Source organism: Apteryx mantelli, chromosome 1 (assembly GCF_036417845.1).
Source record: "Apteryx mantelli isolate bAptMan1 chromosome 1, bAptMan1.hap1, whole genome shotgun sequence".
Taxonomy (NCBI): domain Eukaryota; kingdom Metazoa; phylum Chordata; class Aves; order Apterygiformes; family Apterygidae; genus Apteryx; species Apteryx mantelli.
The window spans coordinates 12,102,507-12,126,688 of NC_089978.1; the positions used below are offsets into that span (position 1 = coordinate 12,102,507).

Here is a 24,182-nt window from a genome sequence, read left to right on the forward strand (position 1 = left end):
TTTATTTTCTTTTAAGAGATTTCCCTTTTTTAGTTGTTGAAATATAGAAGAAAATACAAAGGAAACAAGGGGGGGTGATGGGGAGAAAGAGTTGCACGTGAAAATAAGTGTATTGAAAGACGAGCACCTTGACAAACACTTGGGAGAATTGATCAAATTGATTAATGTGTTAGGCAATGGAATATAGACTGTAGGATCAGGAAGTTAAGTGTTTTGTGTGAACATTATAACATCAATGCAATAAATTGATTGTCATTAGTACTGAAAAGTGCAATAGTTATTCAGTTATGTTGGAAGTGATAACTAATATGAATTCATATTCCAAAACTTGCATGCAATTATCTCCTAGGGGATATTGAAATGACATTGGAAATTTAAATTAACCCCTGTCATTACCGACATCTTTTCCTATCGTTTTCCACTCTGTATTCTGGCTTGGAGAAAACTACATTTTCAAGAAGCTTTTAAATGACAATGAGAACAATGTATGTGTGTAGTGGGTCTTTTAATAATTGCCCTTTAAAATTGATTTTTATGATTTTCATCAGTAGCAGTCAATGTACTCTGTAACAAAGAAGGGTATTCACAATGCCTAACTTTAAGCATCTAAGCAGTCTCCTCAGGCTCCTTTCCTTTCCTTTCAGTGGAAAGAAGTATTCAGTAGCCTCGATTGCAGCTTCTGAATCACCTCCAGCAGTCTCTGGCTGGTCTCTTTGCTTACTCTATCTCCGTTTAGCCTCCACATTTAGGTACCTGAAGTGAGGCACTGTGAATATTTTTCACGTGCCTGTATGGAGGAACTCCAAATCATCCTCAAATGGCTGGTTATCAATTGTATTTAGATACTTCTGTTTATAATGCACCTTTTGAAACCAGTTGGAAGTCCTTAGTGATTTGAGGAGGTGGCAGGAGTGAGACCATGTATGGAATGAGGCAGACTGTGGGTAGTGGAGCTGTGTGCCTCATTTGTAGTCCTGTTCTGCTTGGAGGTGCCAAAGTGGTGCAAGCTGGAATTGGCTCTGTGTAAGCAAGAATGCGTTCAAGCTCTTGTTGGTCAGAATGGCCAGTTCGTAGCAGGCCAGGCAGTAGGTTGGAGGAGACCTCTGCCTTTTGCAGAGTGAAATGTGAATTCTGTAGAGCAAATGATATGGAAAAAAAATGCATGTGTCTTCATTGACTGTATGTTACCCAATGTATTTGGTGGATAGCGGTGATCATAATTACAGATGCAATATGGTACCTGTGCCAGGGCACATTTAAATCTCATAGACAATCTCAACTATGCCACTTTCTAACTTGAGTCCTTACTTGAGAACTTTATCAAGCAGTTTTATTTTCTTCATTATATTTTTGTCTTCTGTCATATTTGGGTATGTATATACATATGCATATGCAATTATATTTAAGTAGCCATCATTCTTCCTTAATTTTAATTTTTATGCAGGTATCTAGTGATGACTGGCCAATGCTTTTTATGCGCTTTTTCTTGATGGCTCAAATTTCACTTATTATGTGGTCTTTCTTAACTGTCCATATAAAACTTGATAATATTTGACTATTAGTGTTGCACACATAACAGTAATCCTGTCTCCTTCCCAAAGATTGGAACTAAAAATGGGTTTTCCAGTAAACTCTAAAAACTAACAAGTTTAGGCTTAGTTGAAGCTCCTGGTGAATAAGAACAATAATTCCTGGCGATTCATCCTTTCATCCTCTTGTATGAACTTAGTCAAATATGTGTTTGATTTTATTTTTTTTCCACTGTGATTATTATTCTGGATTGTGTGCATGTATGTATAGGTGTGGTAGGGTCCCATAGTTTTTCTATATTTAAAAACAATGCACATGCATGTGCACCTACAAACACACACATGCACAAACACATAAAAACATAATCCAAAATTGGTGCTTTCATATGCACACACATGCGCATAGACACAACCAACACACACACACACACACACACACACGCACACAGTGTTCTCTCTTTCTGTTTTATTAAATGTGCAGTGACTACTTATTGCATATGTTTCATTTTTAATTATGAGTTGAGTAAGTGATTTCAAAATGACTGGTTTTTAGTACAGTTTTTATCTCTTGATTAACTATTTGCCTTTTCTGTTTCTGTCATAGGGTGAAAGAATGATGTGATGGAGGTGAATATGGGCTGCTGGTCAGGCACACGGCCACCTCCGTCTTGCCATGCCCTTCTGATTTTCAAGCTTCTGGCTGCCATTTGCCAGGTAGTTGAAGGGACAATCCCACTTGGCTTTCACTTCACACATTCCACTTACAATGCCACAGTGTACGAAAATTCAGCAGCCAGGACCTATGTCAACAGTCAAACGAGAATGGGCATTACCTTGGCTGACCTGTCATGGGATATCAAATACAGGATAGTGTCTGGTGATGAAGAGGGCTTTTTTAAAGCTGAGGAAGTCATCATTGCTGACTTTTGCTTCCTAAGAATAAGGACTAAAGGTGGGAATTCTGCTATATTAAACAGAGAAATCCAGGACAACTATTTATTGATAGTGAAAGGGTCAGTCAGAGGAGAGGACTTGGAAGCATGGGCAAAAGTGAACATCCAGGTTTTGGATATGAATGACTTAAGACCTCTGTTTTCACCAACCACATACTCTGTCACAATAGCAGAAAGCACTCCTTTAAGGACTAGCATTGCACAGGTGACTGCAACAGATGCGGATATTGGGTCCAATGGTGAATTTTATTACTACTTCAAAAACAAAGTTGATCTATTTTCAGTTCATCCTACGAGTGGTGTTATCTCCTTAAGTGGCCGGTTAAACTATGATGAGAAAAACAGATATGATCTTGAGATCTTGGCTGTGGACCGTGGGATGAAACTTTACGGAAACAATGGAGTAAGCAGTACTGCTAAGCTTTATGTTCACATTGAACGTATAAATGAACATGCCCCAACTATAAATGTAGTAACCCATATTCCCTTCCCATCAGACAAGGAGCCTACCTATGCAGTTGTTAACATTGATGACCTAGATGAAGGGGCCAATGGAGAAATTGAATCTGTTTCTATTGTGGCTGGAGATCCGCTAGAACAGTTCTTTCTGACTAAAGAAGGTAAATGGATGAATGAGTACAAAATAAAAGAAAGAAAACCTATTGATTGGGACAGTTTCCCTTATGGTTATAATCTGACTCTCCAAGCAAAGGACAAAGGATCTCCTCAGAAATTTTCTGCAGTCAAACTGGTCCACATTGCTAGCCCCAAGAAAGAAAGTATCCCAGTGAAGTTTGAAAAGGAAGCATACGATGTTTCAGTCAGTGAATTTTCACCTCCTGGTGTGGTGGTTGCAGTAGTTAAGCTGATGCCTGAACCAGAAGGTGTGGAATATAGAATATCTCCTAGTGAGGATGCTGAGTATTTCAAGATCAATCCTAAAACAGGCCTTATTACTACTGCTCGTTCTTTGAAAATCATTGAGAAGGACCTCTACGAATTAGAAGTGTACATAAACAAAGGTAGCAATTTGAAAGCACACGTTACTGTCAGGTTAGAAGATGCCAATGATCACACTCCAGAGTTCCAGCAGCCTTCGTACAGCTCGTTCATCAACGAAAGTGTCCCTGTGGGATCTAGCATTTTGGCAGTTTCAGCAGTTGATAAAGATAGGGGAGAAAATGGATACATAACATACAGCATTGCCAGTCTGAATTCACTACCATTTACAATAAACCAGTTTACAGGTATTATCAGCACATCTGAAGAACTCGATTTTGAGTCCTCACCAGAAAGCTACAGGTTCATTGTGAGGGCTTCCGACTGGGGTTCTCCCTACCGTCACGAAAGCGAAGTAAATGTCACTATATACGTAGGCAATGTCAATGATAACAAACCCCTCTTTGAAAAAGTGGCATGTCAGGGAGTGATTTCATCTGACTTTCCTGTTGGTGGTCACGTCACAGCTGTTTCTGCAATAGACATAGATGAGTTAGAGCTTGTGAAATACAAAATAATCTCTGGAAATGAACTTGGATTTTTTTATTTAAATCCTGACTCTGGTGTCCTGCAACTTAAAAAGTCTCTAATTAACTCTGGCATAAAGAACAACAATTTTGGCCTTAAGATAACAGCCACTGATGGAGAGAACTTCGCTGATGCTATGTTTGTTAATATTTCAGTAGTTCATGGGAAAGTGTCCTCAAAGACCTTTAGCTGTAGAGAGACCAGAGTTGCTCAGAAGCTAGCAGAAAAATTACTCAAAAAGGCAAAAGCTAATGTGAAGCTGAATTTGGAAGATGGCTTTCTGGATTTTTACTCAGTGAACAGGCAGGCACCACATTTTGACAAATCCTTCCCTACTGATGTAGCAGTTTCAGAGGATCTGCCAGTCGGTGCCACCATCCTAAGGATAAAAGCCTATGATGCAGATTCAGGCTTTAATGGGAAGGTAGTCTATACAATTTCTGATGGTAATGCAGATAGTTGTTTCAACATTGACATGGAGACAGGGGTACTTAAAGTTCTTATGCCCTTAGACCGTGAAAAAACAGAGCTCTATCTCCTTAATATTACAATTTATGATTTAGGAAATCCACAGAAATCTGCATGGAGACTCTTGACTGTAACTGTGGAGGATGCAAATGATAACAAGCCTGTTTTTCTGCAGGACAGTTATTCAGTTAATATTTTAGAAAGTACAAGTCTTGGTGTAGAGATTATCCAAGTAGAAGCCAGAGACAAAGATCTAGGATCCAACGGGGAAGTGACTTACTCAGTCTTGACAGACACTCAGCAATTTGCCATCAACAGTTCTACAGGAGTGGTGTATGTGGCTGATCAACTAGACCGGGAATCAAAAGCAAATTACACGCTTAAGATAGAGGCAAGGGACAAAGCAGACAATGGCCACCAGCAGTTCTCTGTTGTGCCTCTGAAGGTTTTTTTAGATGACGTCAATGATTGTTCTCCAGCCTTTATACCATCCAGCTACAATGTGAAGGTCCTTGAAGATCTGCCTGTTGGTACTGTGATCGCTTGGTTGGAAACTCACGATCCAGATCTCGGCTTGGGAGGTCAAGTCCGCTACTCCCTAGTGAACGATTACAATGGGCGATTTGAGATAGACAAAGCGAGCGGCGCCATCCGCTTAAACAAAGAGCTCGATTACGAGAAGCAACAGTTCTACAACCTAACTGTGCGCGCAAAAGACAAAGGGCGTCCGGTTTCTCTTTCTTCCGTTTCTTTTGTGGAAGTTGAAGTGGTGGATGTTAATGAAAATCTCTATACGCCCTATTTTCCTGACTTTGCAGTCATTGGATCTGTAAAGGAAAACTCCCGCATTGGTACAAGTGTTTTGCAAGTTGTTGCTCGGGATGAAGACTCTGGAAGGGATGGAGAGATCCAGTATTCCATCAGGGATGGAAGTGGCCTGGGCAGATTTAGCATAGATGAAGAAACTGGTGAGTCTCCTTTCTAATTTTTTTTTTTCCCTTCATAAAGCTTCTTGTAAAAGTAAAGCTTAGGCATCATTATTTTCTACCCATAACAGAAGAAGTTCAATTCCTCATAACAGGAGAGAGAAAATTATAAATAAATTTTTCAGGCACAGCAATGACATGATTTAATTACCTGGTTACATTCATCACTCTATGGGTGTGAAATAATACACATTACTTTTCAGTAGCTATGTGATGACTCCATTTAAAAAGCAGTGATACTTATGTAATGACTCTATTCCAACCACTGTGTTATTTGTTGATGGTTGTAAATTACTCGGGTCACTTCCACAGAGTGTCCCAATGCTCATGACCTTGTATGCAATGTTAAATCCAATGAAATTAAATAAGGAGCATGAAATAAGAATTATTTTGTCCTACAACCTATTCGTGGACTTGTTCTTACTGTCAGTGGGAGTCATTTTTCTTAGGAGTTAATAGTTTGGAGTGATATGCCATTCTGTATAATAGCCTTTCTTTTAGCCTGCGTTGTTCAGCAGTGTAGGAATGTGTGTATAAAGGTATAAATAATAAGAAAGTTGCATTCAGTCTGTGCTAGCATGGCCTTGTTGGCAGCAGTGTTATGAACATCAGTATTAGAAATTATTAGTAGTAATTATTATTATTATTAGGAATTATTAAAAAATGTCAACAGAATGAAGATTTTTAAGATGTTAAACTTTACTACTACCCCATCCTACTGTAAAACATGGAAAATATCAAGTATAAAGGCTTATAGTAGTAAAACAGTCTACAAGCTGGCTGTTTAAGTGTCTGATAGTTGTTGGGAGTAATAGTGCAGCTGTGGTACTAGAAGAAGTGAGGAAATTAAAAAATATTAGTCAACAACTTAAGAAATTATGTTAAGTATGCTGGGTCTGTGGGTTTACCGTGGTTTAAGCTGGCTTTATATGTCTTTTTCTAAAGCTTTTAATTGAGAATATGGTATTAAAGAATGCGATTAAAATGTATGCTTTGGCAAATTCAGACCGTTTAATCAAATGTCAGCATTCTAAACTGAACGTTATGGAAAACAGACGACATTACAAATGCTGTGGAGCTTGTTTGAGCATAAGCAGTGAAAATATTTTTATTCTATTTGTATATAGTCTCTCTTCCGCAGCTGTGCACAGATGAGACATTTTAAGCCTTGTGTCCAGAAACATCAAACTTGAGTGTCAGAAGTCAAGAGGGCGCCTACTCTAATTTCCAGAAATGTTAAGAACTCGCATATCCTATAACGTTAATAGTAGCTGAAGGCACTCAGGCAACATTATTTAGGCAGTTGAACGTAAATTTCAATTATAAGCTCCAGGGTTTGAAAATGTTGGCCTATGTTCTTACTGAATAGAATTCAGCTAAACAGGTCCTTTAAAGGCAATGCGAGATTGGTCCAAATACTGCAGAGTTCTGAAACTCAGGATTTGGCTTTATTGAACTGAGAGGAATGCTTAGGGAACAGTCTTCCAGGAGACTGAGATAGTGCATGTCTCTCACTAATAAATTAACCAAGGTTTTTACCCTGTGTCTGGACTGGTTAAGGTGATATTCTATAATAAATTAGGGCTGCTGTTCAATAAAACATAAAGTGTGTTTTGATATCAGTAGGAATTGTACTCAGTATTCCACATTAAGCACATGCTTAGTTGTTTCTCTGAATTGAGATCTAATTTGGGGGTGGGGGGGAAGTTTTAAAAGGTGTAAATCTATGTCTTTCACTCTTTTGTAAGTATTTCCATGAAAATGAACCATCCCTGTTACCTTTGCAGTTTCACTAAACTGTCCCAAAAGACTACGTCATAAGCGTTTAAAGATACTCTTTTGGATTCCCTTTGTATTTCTTTTCCCCAAATGAATGAAGAGAACAAGTGCTTGATACAACTCAAGCTTTCTTGAAGCCTTCTCCAAAGAACACTTGCTTACTTAATTGCAGGCAGGTCTATCTGGACAGCCAGAAATGAAGATTTAGGAGTTGCTCCACACTGCACTGTTGTAACCTGAGTGCAAAATTTGACCCGCTGTGTCAAAGAGGACAAAACATTAATACTCTGTTATTGAACTGGTGGCAACTTAAATGCTGCTGAATGATGAATCAGCTTTCTAGCTGTAGAAAAAAGCACTCAAGTCACATATTGAATTAATTTACAAAGAGATGGCTGTTTATTTACTTTCAGTGCAGTTAATTTGTCACTTTTAAACTGACCGACTCTATTGGCTTATGCTCCGTCTTTCCTGAAACTTGTGAAGGTAAGCAGGAGTGTGAAGTACAACAAATCAATATTTTTGGCTGCTGCCTTAATGAAAAGAAGACTGTAGTATCCATTATAATCATTAGGAAATAAACTGGGCCAAATTTGTCCTGATATGTGAGCAGGCCGGACTCCAAGGAAGCCTGTGCTTTCAGGAAAGTTCTCTTCAAGTGTATTATTTTTATCCTTCCACCATAGTCCATCTTAACTGTGTCACTCCGTGTTTGTTGGTGTGGTAGCTTTGTTCTCATCCCACTATAGATATGCTGCGTCCAAGTCCACAGACCTTCACTTGGCTTTTCGGTGTGGGTGCTACAACAGGCCATTTTGCGTGTAGATCTGAACTGGTCTGTCAGCAGCAAGCTTGGGAATCTCTCCATATTGGCCAAGATGGATCTCTCCACATAGGATATATGTGCAAATCCTGGTGCTGTTGCAGCTTGATGAGGGATGTGCTGTTGGTGTCAGCGAAGCTGGGATTCCCATCGCACACTGCTTCTCTTTGCCTCACGTTGTAGGAAATCTGTTTTGAAGGGTTATCATTGATGCATTACAGTATTCACAGTTAACTAATCTAGTTCATATATGGTAGTAACCAGAAGCGTAGTGAGGGCTTGCCAAATAGAGGTACATTTTACAAATGTTCTGTCCTAGAGCCATTTGAATCACGTTGTTTCTGTGGATTTACTTTCCTTTACCAGGTGGTGGAGCCAGTACAAATCTGTAAATCAGTAAAAACTCTACAAGAGAAGGCAGCAGTTCCTGACCTCTCTCAACTCCAACCCTGGTTTCCATCTAGTACTTTAGCCAGCAGACTAAATTTCTCTTGGGCTTACGACTCAGTTGGTGATTCATAGCTAAAAGACTGGTTTAAGGCTTTTTAGAGAAAACAATAGAACAGTACTTTTTTTTTCTTTTTTTTGGAGAGAGCTCTATTTGTTGACTGCTACCTCTCAAGTGAGGATTCTGTTTGTCACCAACCTAAGTGTACAGCTCAAATTCATTGTTTTTTCATCTTTATTGGCTTATTCGGTATAAAGGTCACAAGCTCGCCAGTTAAGATCCTTGCATGGAGGGATGTGTGATGGGATCTCACTATTTATGGATTCTCTTTTTCCTTTTATTTCCTATGCAGAACTGCTTTTCTTTGCATCTCTGCCATTCTCTTGGACTCTTGAAATGTAACCTATTTGACAAAATATAGTCATCTACAGTCAGAGCTAGTCACTGCAGGCTTTACTTGTAGTCAACAGAGAGAAATGGGTGCTTGTGAAGCACAATTCACCTTAACCTAAAGTAAAACTGTGAGATAAGTTGAATGAATCATGCTCTAAAAATGTGCATTTCTCTCTTGACTATAAAAGGGTGACTAGCTCAGAGGCAGACGTCTATGCTAGTTTTGCTCAGATGTAACTCCTCCCTGTTAACTATAGACCATCTATAAGCTAGATTACATTCTGTCAGTTTTACGTGCTAGATAATATGTGATGGTTCCTCTCTACCAGTTTGATGTTTTTAGCCTGATTTCAGGGCCTAATCTCTTAACGTGAAGCCTACACCTAAATGTACTTTTGGAAATAAGAGATGGAGAGAAGGCTTTTAAGAGTACAAGAGATGAGAATTGTGCAGCTAATATTTTAGGATTTCTGATTTTTTGAGAATATAGTGCTGCCCAGGAGCATGACATTCTCTTTTCTGTCTGTGGAAAGTCATCAAGATCTGACTCTTTGATCTTACTTGCTAAGTGGGTGATAACCTTTCCTTTATGCAATTCAGGGCTGTGGAGAAGCTCATGCCATTTCTTCATCTCTAGTATCACTCCCCACCCGACGGATTGCTCCATTAATTTCTCTTTTAATCCAGTCTATAATGAATACCGGCTCCTTGCCAATCTGCTAATCTGAGTTTCCTTGGAAGACAACTGTGCAGAAACCCTCTCCATTTCTGGAATGTTGTAGCACAAGAGGAGCAGAGAGCTGTTAAAATTTTTGTGGGATGACAGCATGCTCTGAGATTTCATGTTGGTGATAGTAGTAGATATATCCAGTCTTTTGGAAGTGGTCCCCTACTGCTGTTTTAAAACCCTGGATTTTCTAAGCTGTGGTACGTACACCACTACTAGGATTGATACTGCATCAAAATGGTAAGATTTTGCTGCCTCAGCAGCTGATGGTGACTCTAGCAAATGCATATGGACAGGATCTGCTGCTGTAATGAGCTGTACATTTACGTGACTAGTCTGAGATGATAATCCTACCTTGGGTGACTAATTGATTTCTGGCAGTACCTCTTCTCTGGCTCTAGTGGAAATTTAGAGAACTAGCTAGATTAGATTCCTGACTTCTGGAAAGGTTGAGTTAGATGAGATCAAACCTGGCTGAAATGCTGGTGTGCTTTCTCATTTTTTTGAGAAAAAATGATTTTGATTTGCGATTCAGCTAAACAGCATTTTTGACTCAAGCTCCACTTCTCAGTCTAGCATATGTTTCTACTCTTTGCACGGTTGATGTAACAGCCTGGCACTAGCAAAGTTTCTATATTTACCCCTACTCTACCCATGGATATACTAATAACAGAACAAAATCAGTTCTAGGGAAACAGAGAGACTAGACACACTAAGTATCTTCTGGTACCAATATTTCAGTGAACTTGATAGGAATCAGAGTGACAACACCATAGGATGGAAAGACCAAGTAGCTCCATTTAATTTGTGAAGTAATAAGTGTTTTGTTGCTTTTCAGGAAAGCGTTGAAACGTTGTTGATAGGTCCCGCTGAAGTTAGACGCAAAGATAAAATAGTGGTATTAATGAAAGACTTTGCATGAATATTTAAGATCCCCTAAGTACATAAACATGGACTCAACCAACACTCTCAAAACTTATTTTCCAAGGTGCAGGAGTCCAAGCCCCCTGATTTTCATTGGGATTTAAAATTTGTACATTCACTGGCACTGATTTTGCCCCTCCCTACAAGAACACAAGCTGCAGTTGACCCTGTTAATTTGTTTTCTTTAGGTGTTTTCAGCCCTTAAAATTTACATGATTAAGCCAAGCCTTTTCACAGTGCTGAAATTTTAAAAGATACTATTAAATGGAAATTATTACGAACTGCATGGATGTATTTACAGTGTAGCAGACTGATGCTCTATTTTGATACCTTTTAAAGTACCACGAGTGATTGAAATTCCTGACCAACTGTTGCTAGACTCCAAGAAAAGAAGCCAGTCAGTGTTGGAAAACCCTAATCATGGCTTCAAGTAACTTGTAATGGAAACTAGAAACACCAGACGGTATAGTTTACAATAAAACAGACCTGCCTGCACTGTTATATCTGTCTGGCAAAAGGGAATAAATTTATGGCTTCAGACTTCTTGCATCTCATTGCTGTCTTCTAAAATAGTTTTCAGTTATTGTGCATGCAAGTTGAAGGATACTTTCTTTTATAACAATTGGAGCGGTCAGATAAATATTTATGTGGGACCATTACTAGCTTTTCCTTGAAAACAAAATCAAGTAAAAATGAAAATGGTTTGTGATATGTGATTTTTCTTTGGCTTGTTTAATTTTATGAAAGCATGTAAGAGCGAGTCGCTAAGTCTGTGAAGAGTCATGTGTAGAATTTAATTCAGTGGCGTGCTTGAGACAATAGTGTTACAGATGTTCTTTGTTTTCCCGGTGAGTTTAGGCAAATGTTATTACCCCGAGTCAGTATTTCCAAGCCATTTATTTAGCCCAGGCTCCTAAGACCTGTTTCCAAAGTAACTTTTTGCCACATAAGCAATGGAGGAAGTGAAATGAGTATTGCTGGGAGCTGGCTCAGAGTGGTTGCATCCAGGGAAGCAGGAGGCACTTGCCGGCAGCTCCCGTGATGCTCCGCAGCAGCAGTTCGGGGCTGGAGTTTGTCAGTTCTCAGCCTAGCTGTGATGGCTCTCCTGAGCAGGTGCTCCTTGGAAAAGAGCGTGCCAGATGGATCACAGAGCCCAGTTCTGGCCTAAATCTGAGCTGTCATCCTCTATGTCAGCATGAGAAAAGCATTGCTGCAAACAGGTATTTCTGGGTCTGCAGTACTGTTTTGTCATTATTCTGTAAGTTATCTCTGGCAACTTTTAATGGTGCAGTCTGTCTTTCAGTAATGATTTCCAGTTTTAGGAAAGTAATTGTTAACTTTTTTTTCTTTTCCTTTAAAATTAGTTGTGGTGGAAAACCGAGTTTTTTTGATAAATTCTGTGTCTGTGTGTTTATAATTTCCTGTCATTTGTAGTTGTGAATTAAAAAAGGAACAGGGCCTGTCTTGGTTTCACTGGAGTCAATCTGTTTAGCTTTTTATTTAATAATATGAACCTTAAAACATGCATCAGCTTATGAAAATATTTACTTTAAAGGGTCCTTAATATCATTATGACATATTTTGAGAGTTTTCCTATGTGAGGCCAGTCATGCAGAATTGTTCCATTCAAGCTGTTCAGCTCTCTTGGCTTAATACCACATAAAACAGCTTATAATGTACAATTTTTATAGCTAGCTGTAATTTGCATGTTTTCCCTTCTTTGGAAATGTTGCTAGAGAACCTCCTTTATTATTCAGGATGCTCCTGGTAATAGAACATTTATTTTAAATCTCTCAGAGTAATTTGTTATATTAATGAAGATATAAGTCCAGAAGTGACCCCTATGTTATCCTGTGCATCGCAGCCCATTAAACTGTACCCAGATGAGCCTATATTAAGCTTATGCCTAGACTGTCAGCAATGAGACCAAGCCACACCATAGCCAGGTAGACTAGATTGGAGGAAAATTTACTTCCAGTGTCTGGCGTTCAGTCTGAACATCTGAGCACCAACCCTATCCCGGTATCTCTTCGGACCATGATCCACTGTCTAGTGTTTCATCTTCACTTGTGAGCAGGACCTGATATTTCAGCGGAAACTGGATACTGGGGAAAAAAAATCATTTGAACTGCTCCAAGGCGCCAACAGGAGCTGAGAAGCTTGAGAAATGAGTGTTATTAATGCGGAACTGCAAGTTTCATGAGCATGCTGAGAGCAATGCAAGCAGTCCTGGCCTGGGGCGTACAAAGGAGGAGGAAGATGCATGCTTCAGCAGTTTCTCAGGTTAGATGGGACCACTTTGGTGTACTGCCTAATCCCTTCCTCATGGAAGTCCAAAACACAGGAATCTCCAGTGGCTGGTAAGATTGAGGACACATCCTCAAATCTGACCCTTGCAGCAGGTATGTGGATTTTTTAGGCAGCAGTATAGCTGCACAGAATTTCTCAGGCTTTTCTGGGGCTGCTTTAGAGCAGAGGCAGGTCGTAACACTGGATTGATCACAGATATAAGTCCATATATCTCTTTCCCTACTTCAGTACATACGCAGGCTCCTGAATTTATCTTGGAAGCTGGATTAAAGCATATTTTTTGCAAAGCTATTCTCTGTTCAAGGACTAAAGTAATGGTGAATTGGGCACTTGCTTGGTAAGCTGTTCCAATTTTTAATTGCTCCCATTGCTAAAAAAAATAAATAAAAAATAAAAAGTCATATTTCAAAGCTGAGTTTGTCTAATTTCAGCATTCAAATCTTGAAAATTGTTAGGTCTCTGTCAGCAAGATAGAAGGAAAAATAAAAAGTCCTTCCACTGTCAGATATCTTTCCATTTGTCAGTACATGTTTACCTGAAAATAGATGTTCAGAGAGGAACATCTATAGCTTACAGAACAGATTTTTTTAATCTGTAGTCTTCTGTTTAATGTAAACATCTTTATTACATTTTATACACTTATGGTGTCTTATTAGCATTGAAGTGTTGCCAATGAGAAATAACTGAGAGAAAGCCAAACTCAGTGCAAGTTGGGAGGGAATTTTCGTTGCAGTTGGTTTGCATTAGGAGTTGACACTAATAGTTTTTGTATTTCTCAAAATTAGATTGTCCAGTGGTGTTGGCCTGGTCATTTTGTCCAAGCCTAATAAAACGTGTAAACCTACTCAATTAAAGTGCAGTGATAGTTATGAGCTAGTTGCATCTTTCTCTTTTTCTGTGGAGATTTGGAGGACATCTCTGTAGGTTCATTGCTGTCATTGTTTAGCAGAGCATGGGACAGGGACAGGGGTGGGAAATTGCATGATCTCTCACTCCCAGTTAAGCCTTGAGCTACCGTCTCTGTCATAATAATTTGGTAAGATTGGGATTAAGTTGGACACATCATATGGGGTGGTATTCATCTCATATGACTTCACTTACCATGTTTTATGCTATGCTTATACCATGTTTGTATAACCATACTGGACACAGATATGTTGCTCAGCTAAGGTAAGGTGAATCCTCCCCAGGTGGAGAAAGTGGAGGTGCCTAGTCAGACTGGGTCCTTCCATATACTCAGCCACCGCTCTGGCAAGTCTTGCTGTGCTAATGCTGAAAATGCATGAAGATGTGGGACTGTGCCCCATTCCCCATGCTCTCCATACCAGGGGAGCCAGAGAAAGAAAATGAGCGTGGGCCTGCAGAGAGCTGCGGTATACTCCTGCGCATCCTCCATCTACATGTTTGGGGGCTTCAGGACATGCTACAGAGCTTGCCTGCCCCTCGGTTTAGACACTGATGTTGGCTTTTCCTCTTGGATGTTTGTACTGTGTCCTGAAGATGGTGACCAAGCGACATCTTTATAGCCAGCTGCACCTCAGCTTTGCAGATGTTACCGCTGTCAGTGTTGCTACAGGTTTCAGGGTGACTACCACACCACCCCTCTAGAAAGAGGTATCAAGAAATTTTTCTCCTAGCTTTTCAGTTACTTAAATGCCATTTGCATCTTGTAGTTGAGCAAAACGTTCTCATTTCACAGGTACAATTGACAGTTCTGTGCAACGACAGGATCAATAAGCTCGCAGCGATCAATACGCATGTGGCAGAAGAGAGGCAGCGATTTCCGTCTGGCTCGAGCTAGGTGACTGCTTTTGCCAGTGAGAATCACAGTTTTTAGTTAAACGCCTGAGATTTCTGTATGAAGCCCGGGGATCGGTAGCTGCCTAGGGTTAGGTTTGCTAGCCCGCGCCGTGCGGAGAGGCAGGCGAGGTGCTTCAGGCAAAAGAGAAATGCTGAAGAGTGGGTTGCACGAAATGCAAACCCTTGCGGCTGAGATGAGTTAGTAGGATTTTCATCTGTCACTCTGTTCTGACTAAAACAAAATGTGGGTGTCTTTATCCTGGATGCATGTAGTCATTAGCACAGATGAATAATCATTGTAGTGACTATAAGGAATGAAATTAAACTTTCCTGCTTTAATTTATGTGAGTACTAATTAAAGAAGTGTTTACCTTGGCCCGAGAGTAATCTAAATGTATGTGGTTTTAAATAGCTATCTGTTTCCACAATGTGATGGCTAGATCTGTGCAACATTTTTCACAATGGAAGTGTCTGTTTTTTCAGCTTTACTGAAATGTGCGTAGCAAGTTTGTTTCTAAGTTTTAGATCCTTGCAGCCCATGGCAAAATATATGCATAATTATTTTGGGATTTTTCCTCTTATTTCATTTGAAAGTTTTACTGAGAATTCATGTTCTGGAAATGCAATTTTACACATAGGTCGTTAACAAATAGTTTTGCTTCTCACCACTGAGTCAGTTTATATGGTGAGATTTTTTTTGGGGGGGGGGGAACCCTAACTGCAAAATCAGTTCAATTTTTTTATAATTCTTTTTTTTCCCAACAGCTTTATTTTTGTACAAGAATAACTATGGGATTTAATTAAAATTGCCAGAATACTTCACAGTCCCCAAACACCTTTCATCTAAAGTACACAAATTATTTTTCACATTTTAATGGAGAAAGCTCTTTGATGTACAATTCTTATGTAGTTTCCTATTTTATTGATATGGCATGAGAGGTGTAGATAAGTTAACTGTTTGATTCTTTCCTTTTTTGGGGGGGTGGGAATGACAATCTAGAAGCTCCTTAAAAAGAGCAGGAACTTCAGGTATCCAGCGTTTCCATTATAAAGCTGTGCTTGTTTGTAGCAAACAGCGGCAGATAGGGGACAGATTTTTTCCAACTCCCAGCATGTCTTTCCGTACAAGACCACCCTTCTTACGCATGCAGCATCTTGGAGCTAGTTTTAGAAGGACATGTTTTTTTGTTTCCTCTTGAGATGCTCTGTTAGGATCAGTAGGTTTGCGCTGTTCTGCTTCTATTGGCTATTTTGCTGGAGCTCTTTACCTTGCTCTTAATTATCATTAAGCAGAGGCGCTAATGGGATGGCAGATTGTAGCCCAGACAGTCATTAGTGATTAATGCAGCTTCCCCCTCGAGGCATAACTGTATATTTTGTGGTGGAGGGAGAGCCCCGTAGTCGTGAGCGCCAGCGGGCGGATCCCGGTAATGGGGTTGCAGCAGACCTGGTGCTGCCTGCGACTGCTCGCAGCCGAGCTGCCCGCAGGTGTAGAGGAGCCGAAGGGAGTCTCAGCGGGCGACGGGGGCTGAGGCGTCTGGGAGGAGCTCGATGCTCTGAACTTCATCGGTTCCTTCCCAGGTATTCGGCGGTTTTGCTCGCTTTAGCTCTTCCCAGCGGGTTTCAGGGATGATCAGTGTGGCACTCTGGAGGAGCCTGCCGAATCCTTCCCGTTAAGGAAATCCTTCACCCAGCGGGATTTGTCCTTGTGAAGCACTGGTACAGCTCCCAGTCGAGGCCTCCCAAACTTCTGACAGGTTATTTTTCCTCCCACAGTACCAGGGATGGAAAAGCATCTTCTGTGCCTTCAGTGCCTACGCGCAGAGCAGATGGATCGTGTGTGTTCATCTCCCCGACGAGCAGTTGCAACAGCTGTTTGCTAGCGAGGTCCAGTGCTTTTTATGAGCATGCGCCTCCTTTACATCCTGTTGTTGCTCTACCTTTAACAAGGTATCTTTATTTTAGGAATATGTGGTTCAGTCTAGACAGCCAGTAGCTTCTGAGGTACAAAACGTCTTTCTAGAAAAAAGGAAAATAATAAAAAGGAGAGTGGGTCTAATGGGACATTTGGAGAGGAGATCAGGCCTGTTTATGAGGAAGGAGTAGCACTAGCATTTAGCTGGGCTGCCTAAGGAGTAATTAGCAAAATCTATTTAATAAACATGTCCTAATAAATTTAGGACAGAGTTCTGACTCTAGAGCTTGGCCCCGATCTATTTATTGACAAAAATACCCCGTTGCTGCTTTTCTCTAAAGAGAGAAGATAATACCTGAATTGCAGACTATACAGTTTGGGTCTGGTGATGTTGGAAGTGAAAACACAGTTCTGCTTGTGGAGGTCCCAGGTTGTACCCGTCATTGAAATGCAAATTGCTGTACTGCTATATTCTTAGCGTGTAGGGGAGTTCTTGTCTTTTGATAAACATACCAGCTTTAGAAACTTTCTGCAGGCTTATCAACTATTTCATGGGGATTTCCTTTAATTGCTTAATCTTTCATAGTGAGCATTAATCTGTCACTCAGCAGAGATAAAATCCAGCTGATTCTCAGAAACTCTGTTTCTCTGTACTCCACAAATTAAAACTCTGCTGATTCCAGTTCGAAGCTCTGACCAGAGCTTGAACATGGTCAGAAATACTGTTGCAGTCACAGTGAGGGGAATTCTGCTATTTGCACTGTCAGTCCCAATCCAGTCCACTTGGACCAGGGTGGGTTCGGCTCTCTTGGAAAGCCGGAAGGGCTGGGAACCTCTGGCAAAGGAGACCTTACCCCCTTCACCTGGTCAACTGGATTCAGCAGATACCATCTTCCCTTCCTTGCTTCCTGAAGGATCAGTCCTGATCCTGACTGCTTGCCCTTACCACCTCCCTGCTATGGCTCTGTTTTTTTAGGTAGCCATTTGATAAGGCAGTTCAGGAAAGCAATCACCTGAAAACTCATCTTTTTGAGGAAAAGAAGTGAGGGGATCGGTCCCTGGATTGGTAACTGGATTTATGGGCCCTGCAAACACTAGGGATATTGGTGGAGATCAGGTACAAAGGTAAGGGTTGGATTGCCCTGTTGGGAGTTGTGGTCTTATGCTGGGTTAATATGGCTGTGAATCCACGGGTTTGAGAGCATTCACGCAAGGAGCTGCAGTGGTATAACTCATGTAATTAAAATTCACTCCGAGCCATATAGAGACGTTTACAACTTGTCCATATAGGAAATCTGTAACTGCCTGTTTTGTAGAGGTTGCTTGATGGAGAGTCATTCTGATAAAACAGAAGTGATTTTAGCAGAACAGAAGGGTGGCTTGGAAATCATACATTGCAAGAACTGTTACTGTGTCCAGACTTTGGTGTGGGAATAACAGCTGTGATGGAGCAAGCAGGATATGCGCTAAAGTGAGGATTTGGTGTGATTAGGGTGCTTATTTGCTGTGTGGTGTTTATGGTGTGGTCCCTGAGCCTCGAGCTGAAATCACAAGTAAGAGCAACTATCAGATGGATAAAGCTGCTTACTAGATGTTACGCAGGGATATAAAATCCCTCTGGCAGTGCAGCTAACCTTTTCATGCCTCACTTTACCTGTCTTTACAATAAGTCTAATGATCATCACATTGTCAGAGGCATTTTTGTGCAAGTCGTGATGTTTGCATGATTAATGGATTTAAAATGCTATGAGTGATTTTGTTGGAAACACATATCAAAATGCATAGCAGCAGTTGTGTATAGCACAGTCACTTGGTATTTGAAGTTGGAGGGTGTTAAAGGAGAATTCCCTTCAGGATTCACTTCTGTGCCATTATAATCTCCAAGGAAAACTTGAGAATCTCAGTGACCTATTTAAGCTAGTATGTTTATTCCGAATAATTAACTGCAAAAATGTTACATTAACAGCGTGGAACTTGCTCAACAGACCTGCATTCAGATTGCCTGACTCCTTTCAGCCTTCTGGGGATGAATGATATTCCAAAACTCTGCTTATTGCAATACTCAGTGAAAACAAATCAGTAAATTTATTTCAGTATTAAGTGAGCTTCAGACAGACTAATCCTTACTGTTGTTCCCTGTCTGACGTAATTGCAATACGTGCACTTTGGCCAAGCAGCTGACCATTGTGCCATGCTGCAGCTAGTGTTATAGTGCAAAATATTAGGGTAAAAAAAGTGAAATCACTCTTTTCTTTTTAGCCTTTCTTACCAGTCATGGACCTGATTGCCTGAGGTTAATGGGCTGTCTGACATTCCCCTTGGTAAAAAGTTCCTTGTAAGAAATAATGGGAGACCATTTTGGTGGACTCCAGGCATTTTTGGAGGAATTGTGCTCCTGTCTCTCAGGTGCTGTGGAAAAGAGCAGCTTCAGTATTTACTGGGCCATATGCTACTTAGTTACTTATAATTTGTGGAGGACTCGGGGTGAAATCAGACTCTGCCACTAACCAGAAGTGGAAATTTTGCTAAGGTTTAGGTCCTGGTGCAGTAGTATGAGGACCTCTAAGCCCATGACCTTGGTGGGTCAAGTTCGGGTGAAATCCTTATTATTTCTGGTAGTGCTAAGGATTCCCAGCTATAGGCCTGGCGCCTCCTAGGCAGCGGACTGTAAACAACACTCAAAATGGGCTCCTGCTGGACATATCCTGCTATTTGAAGGTGCAATATGAGTAGGAAGATATGAAGGCTGTAGGTGAGGACGATGTATATTGTTTGTTCTAGCTCAATCAATATTTTTCTCTTGATTTACCTCAATAAATAGTTTCAGCAGCTACTAGCTTACGTTAAGTAATGTCTTCTTGGAGTAATTGTCATGTCAATAAGGAGCCATGCCATGGTGTCCTTGTTTTAAATACAGTACAAGGCTCTTCTCTGGTAACACGAATCAATCTGAGCAACTGATTTCCATTTTTGGGGCTTCAGGCCAGGCTATTCAAAGGCAGCACTTAGAAGCTGGGGGAATTAGATGAATACTGCATGTAGCACTTGATATTTTGGCTCCAAGATGCAGAAGGAATGAGTCTAGCATAGTTTCTTTGACTTGTCAAAACTTTTTCTCTGTTATGTGGCATAAAAGATGGCAGTAGTTCTTTGAAGGAAGCCTGCTCCTCTGTGTCTCGTTCCTCTGTTTTTCTGCTGTTTCAATAACCGCACTGATATGTGCCACCTGTGAACACCTCGTGGACCAGCAGGCGTCTACAGGACGTCGTACCCTTGGAGCCCCAACAGGGAGTGCAAGGAACGCAGGGCCACACGGTTACAGCTGGAGCACTTTAAAACTTGCTCCTAGCAAGAGACTTTAGTGTGCAGAGGTGTCTCTCTTCCCAGTACAATCTAAATTTCAAGCTATTCCCCAGATGAATCCCATATTGTCTCCAGGATTCAAGATGGAAGATCTTGGTGAAAAACCGAGCAGAAAAAAAATGCTTCTGGAGTTAAAGCACAGGCTGAGAGTAAATATTTCGGGAATCAGTTGCTTATCATGACTCTTTTGGAAACAATCTCATGTCACAGTGTCGCAGCCTGTGCCAGCTGTAGGGACAGGGCTTGGTAGTGCAAAAAAAGGGGGTTTGTTTTAATGGAAGTACCTAGGGACAAAGCAGACTCAAAGGTTAGCAATGATACAGCTTTGGTTGAGTTCCTTGATGTCACTGAAGTTAATTTATTTCCTGAAGTGTGTGTTTTAAACATGTGGAAGCCCTGGAATGGAAGATATTGCAGAGATTTTAAAGAATTATTAAACTACATGATGGTAAAATACCAGTCCCTGTGCCTAGTCATTCATACCTACGTATTTTTTTGAAAATGGCTTTGCGTTTCTAATTAGCCGGTAAGGAAATGCATTTGGGTCTCTAAATAGTTGCATTACTAATGGTCATAAACAAAGGCAACATGGGGAGGGAATAACACACTGAAGGTAAGGTGTTTCCTAGTCCTAGTCAACAGCCTCAGTTTGGACTTTTTCATTTCTGGTGGCAGTGAGCAATGTTAGAGGGTCTCCTGGGCAACCTCCTGTCTGTGCAGTATGATTGATGGACCTCTAGTGTAGGGAAGCCACAATATTCTGCTTCATTCTAGAGAGAGGTTTAAAAACATGCAAGAGTTGGGAAAATATTATCTGTCTTTTAAAAACAAGATTCATGAACAGATGTATATATCTATTCTGTCACCATACAGATGGGCAAAAAATGTTTAGTTGTCATGGCAGCAAAATGTACAGTATATCACAGAAAAGGAGGAAAAAAAAAAAAAAGCAGTACCATCTTGCCAGTTGCTATACCGTGGTAGCATCTGCTGACTTGGAGTTTTATCGGGCTGAAACTTGGATTCCAAACCCTCAAGCCCACAGTTCTTGACAGCAGTGGTATCTGCGTGCTGCGATCCTGCGGTGATTTAGTGTCAGGATTGTTTCCTGTAGGAAGCACAAAAACTGTCATTTCTAGTTGTTTATTTGGGCAGTTTCTCTCTTTAATGGGACCTGGATGGTAAGTAGGAGAGGGATATCTCTGTTCTCATGAAGCAACTCCTAGCCAAATTAGTGCTTCTGTTTTGGTGTTAATTTAGGTTTTTGCATACTGCTAAGCACAATGAGGCCCTGGTCTCATTGATGGGGTGGGACGTAAGCTACGCAGGATTTAGTCAAAATTCCTTTATGTCTGTGTTTAAAATGAGGAGACATATCTATATGTTTAGACCAGCATAAAATGGGTACTGTGTCCTTTGTGTTAGATTACTTATTTTTTGCTTAATAACAGTGACAATATTTCTAAAATCTCACATTTTGCTGTCTTGATTTTTGTTTCCCTCACTGCACGCAGTTTGAAACAAAACCTTAAAACACCCTTGTGATTATTAATTTCACTTTGTATTTTCTTGGGCACTGTGTTGCAGACTGGCTTTGGATTACTATACTTCATGGCTGCGTTTTACTTCCCTCCTCAAATGCTTCATTAAATTTACAAAGAAAAAGTGTGATGTATTTGTGTTATTCATCTGGCTGTTTTGTTCTAAAAAAAAAGTGCAGGCAGTGCCCTGCCAAGCAGCGCCGGATCCGGCTGTGCTCTGTGTAGCCGGGAGCAGTGATATGGGCTGCTGACTCCACCGAGGGACTCGGTGGTGGAGTGGACGTGAGCAAAGCGCAGATCGCTTGCAGCACCCCTAACGCCGCCTGACATGGGGCATCTGGCTTTCCTGCCCGTCACGTAGTCGGTGCCGGCGGTGCCAGGGACCCCAGGGGCTCTGGGCACGGCGCCTTCGAGGGCGTCTCGGGTCCATCCGTAGCATACGATGCCGGCGTACGCGCACCCATCCAGGGCGCTCGTGAGCCTGCTGTGCGCCTGAAAACGCTATTTCAGCCAGGGCACAAGTACAAAGTACCCTTTGGTCACGGTAGGAACTGCAATGTTTTGCCAATAGGAGCATGAACGGGCAGGAGCAATTAAGTAATTGTCTATAGTAATGGAGCTGTCATAAAAATTGCTACTGTCACTCCTATCAGCTGGATAGTTTTAGACAAATTTTTAAATTGTAATCCAAAAACTAAAAGTGAGAGCTTTACCCTTCACCTGACTTTAGCAGCAACTACTTAGTTATCTGTTCTGTGGGTTTTGCATAATGTTGCGAAGGTTTATGGTTCATCCTTCTGGTTACTGCAAATGAGGTGTTGCCATTTCCATTTAGATGACCATTTTCTTTCTTAGCTGCCTGCTGGAAACAGTGTTTCATTTTTGGAATAAATAAATAGAGTGCCAGGCTCCCTGAAGGTCAAAACTGTTTATGGAGCTCTTCCCTGCTCGGCTATTGTTTTTTGAAAAAAGAAAAAATTAAACTGGGATTTCTGGGATTTTAGGATTAGTTAATGTATTTACCCGGCCTTTAAAAGGTAATTTTCATGGGATGGAGAGAGATCTTGTTTACAATGTGTGTAAAAAGATTAAAAGAAATTAAATTAATTGTGTAAGAATTTTAAGTAATCTCCTGCCTTCTGCTCTGAACCTATCATACCTTCAGCTGTATTACACTTTCTGTTTCTACTTTTTCTTAATCTTCAATTAACTAGAAAGCTTTCTCTCATTTTTAATTGTCTCTTGTTTCCTTCCACAGCCTTCTGTAATAAAATTCATACATACTCCAATATCCTCTCAGCCTGTCTATCTGTCATGGGCTTTCGTATTGTCCCTTGTCCCGAGCGTGGGGCCCTGATTCAGCTAAGTGCTTTTAACCCACTGAGGCCAATGGGATTTCAATATCTGTCTAAGTGTTCAGGAATGGAATTAGCTTGCACCCCCTTCTGAATTCAGCCCATTATGGATTTAATGTTCCAGTCTCCCAGTGAAATAAGGGAAGGTTACTTCTGTTGTATAGATGGGGAGTTGGCTCCCAAAGAGTGTCCTTTGCTGCCACTGAAAGAAGGATGTGCTTGCCATCGGTTTGCAATCACTGGAATAGTTAGGAGCCTTCCATCGCTATTTAAGTTTAGGCTTCTAAATTGCTTTGTAAATCCGAACCGCTATTGTGAGCAGTCAAATCTAGTTAACTAGTCATGGGACCGTCCCACCTGCTGGATGCATGTACTCCTGTCTTCACTAGCACAAGCTCCTTTTTATCTAAGGAAGAAAATTGATTGAGCATGGGGCAATAGTTAATGGCCAGCCCTGCCTTGATAAAAGTGTTGATGCTTTAAATTTACCTTACTTACCAAGAAAATGGTCTTGCTGAGGGTGACTTCTGTTTTCCAAGTCATCTTCTTCCTTCACAGCTGCTATTTGTTTCTTCTCTTTCCTTTGACTCACCTCAGCATGGTCCTTAAGTCTTTACTTCTTGTATGCTGGGGGGCCAGCCCTAGGAGATGAAGATGTCTTCTGCCTTTGCTTACAAGACACGACAATAAATCCTTATGTTGAATTGCTGTCAGAGCCTTGAACTGTCTTTTGTAATGAGCTCTTACTTGCTTCTCCTCATGACTGCTGGCTTTTCTTTTCATGGATGGCAGATGGAGTGGACCCTTTCCCCTCAAAGGGTCTTGCCTTGCATGAACCCAGAGACTCGTCTTTCTGCTGTTAACATCAGCCGATATTGTGTTACTGCTGCTCTTGAGAGTAGCCCATGTAACAAGGAGCACTAGCATAACTAAAAGTCAGATTTCCTCAACCTTTTTCGGTAGGTTTGAGAATCCAACCCTATTTCCATATGGGTTTTAAGGCCAAATCCACAACAAGGCCAATGTCCTAATGCTTTCCTATATGCCTAATTTTGCAGAGACCTGTATCAGAGTTTGTGTGTGAAATCATTAGGCCTAAAACACATCAGTGAACTTGGTCCTAATTTTGCACAGTGCTAACTTGCATATGTTTTACCTCTTTAAGTGGGCAGAGTTCTCCTGACAGAGAACGGTTCATGTTTTAGCAGGTGCCTGCCATGGTTCTTGCACTACTTTAAGTGCAGCAGTCTTTAGAAGTGCACCGGCTAGAAAACTTCAACTGCTATTTTTCTCTCTGGGTGATTACTACTCGTGTGATCATTGGGTCTGCTCTTATAGATG

The 24,182-nt window shown here is 40.8% G+C and overlaps 1 protein-coding gene across 1 annotated transcript in view; it reads left to right on the top strand.

Moving 5' to 3' along the window:
- The first annotated feature begins 2,150 nt into the window (after positions 1-2,150).
- FAT3 (FAT atypical cadherin 3) overlaps positions 2,151-24,182 on the top strand; it is a 335,405-nt gene continuing 313,373 nt past the window's right edge. Inside the window, exon 1 of the mRNA XM_067289480.1 lies at positions 2,151-5,445. Within this exon, the coding sequence (XP_067145581.1) occupies positions 2,151-5,445 (3,295 nt within the window). The remainder of the gene's footprint in view (positions 5,446-24,182) is intronic.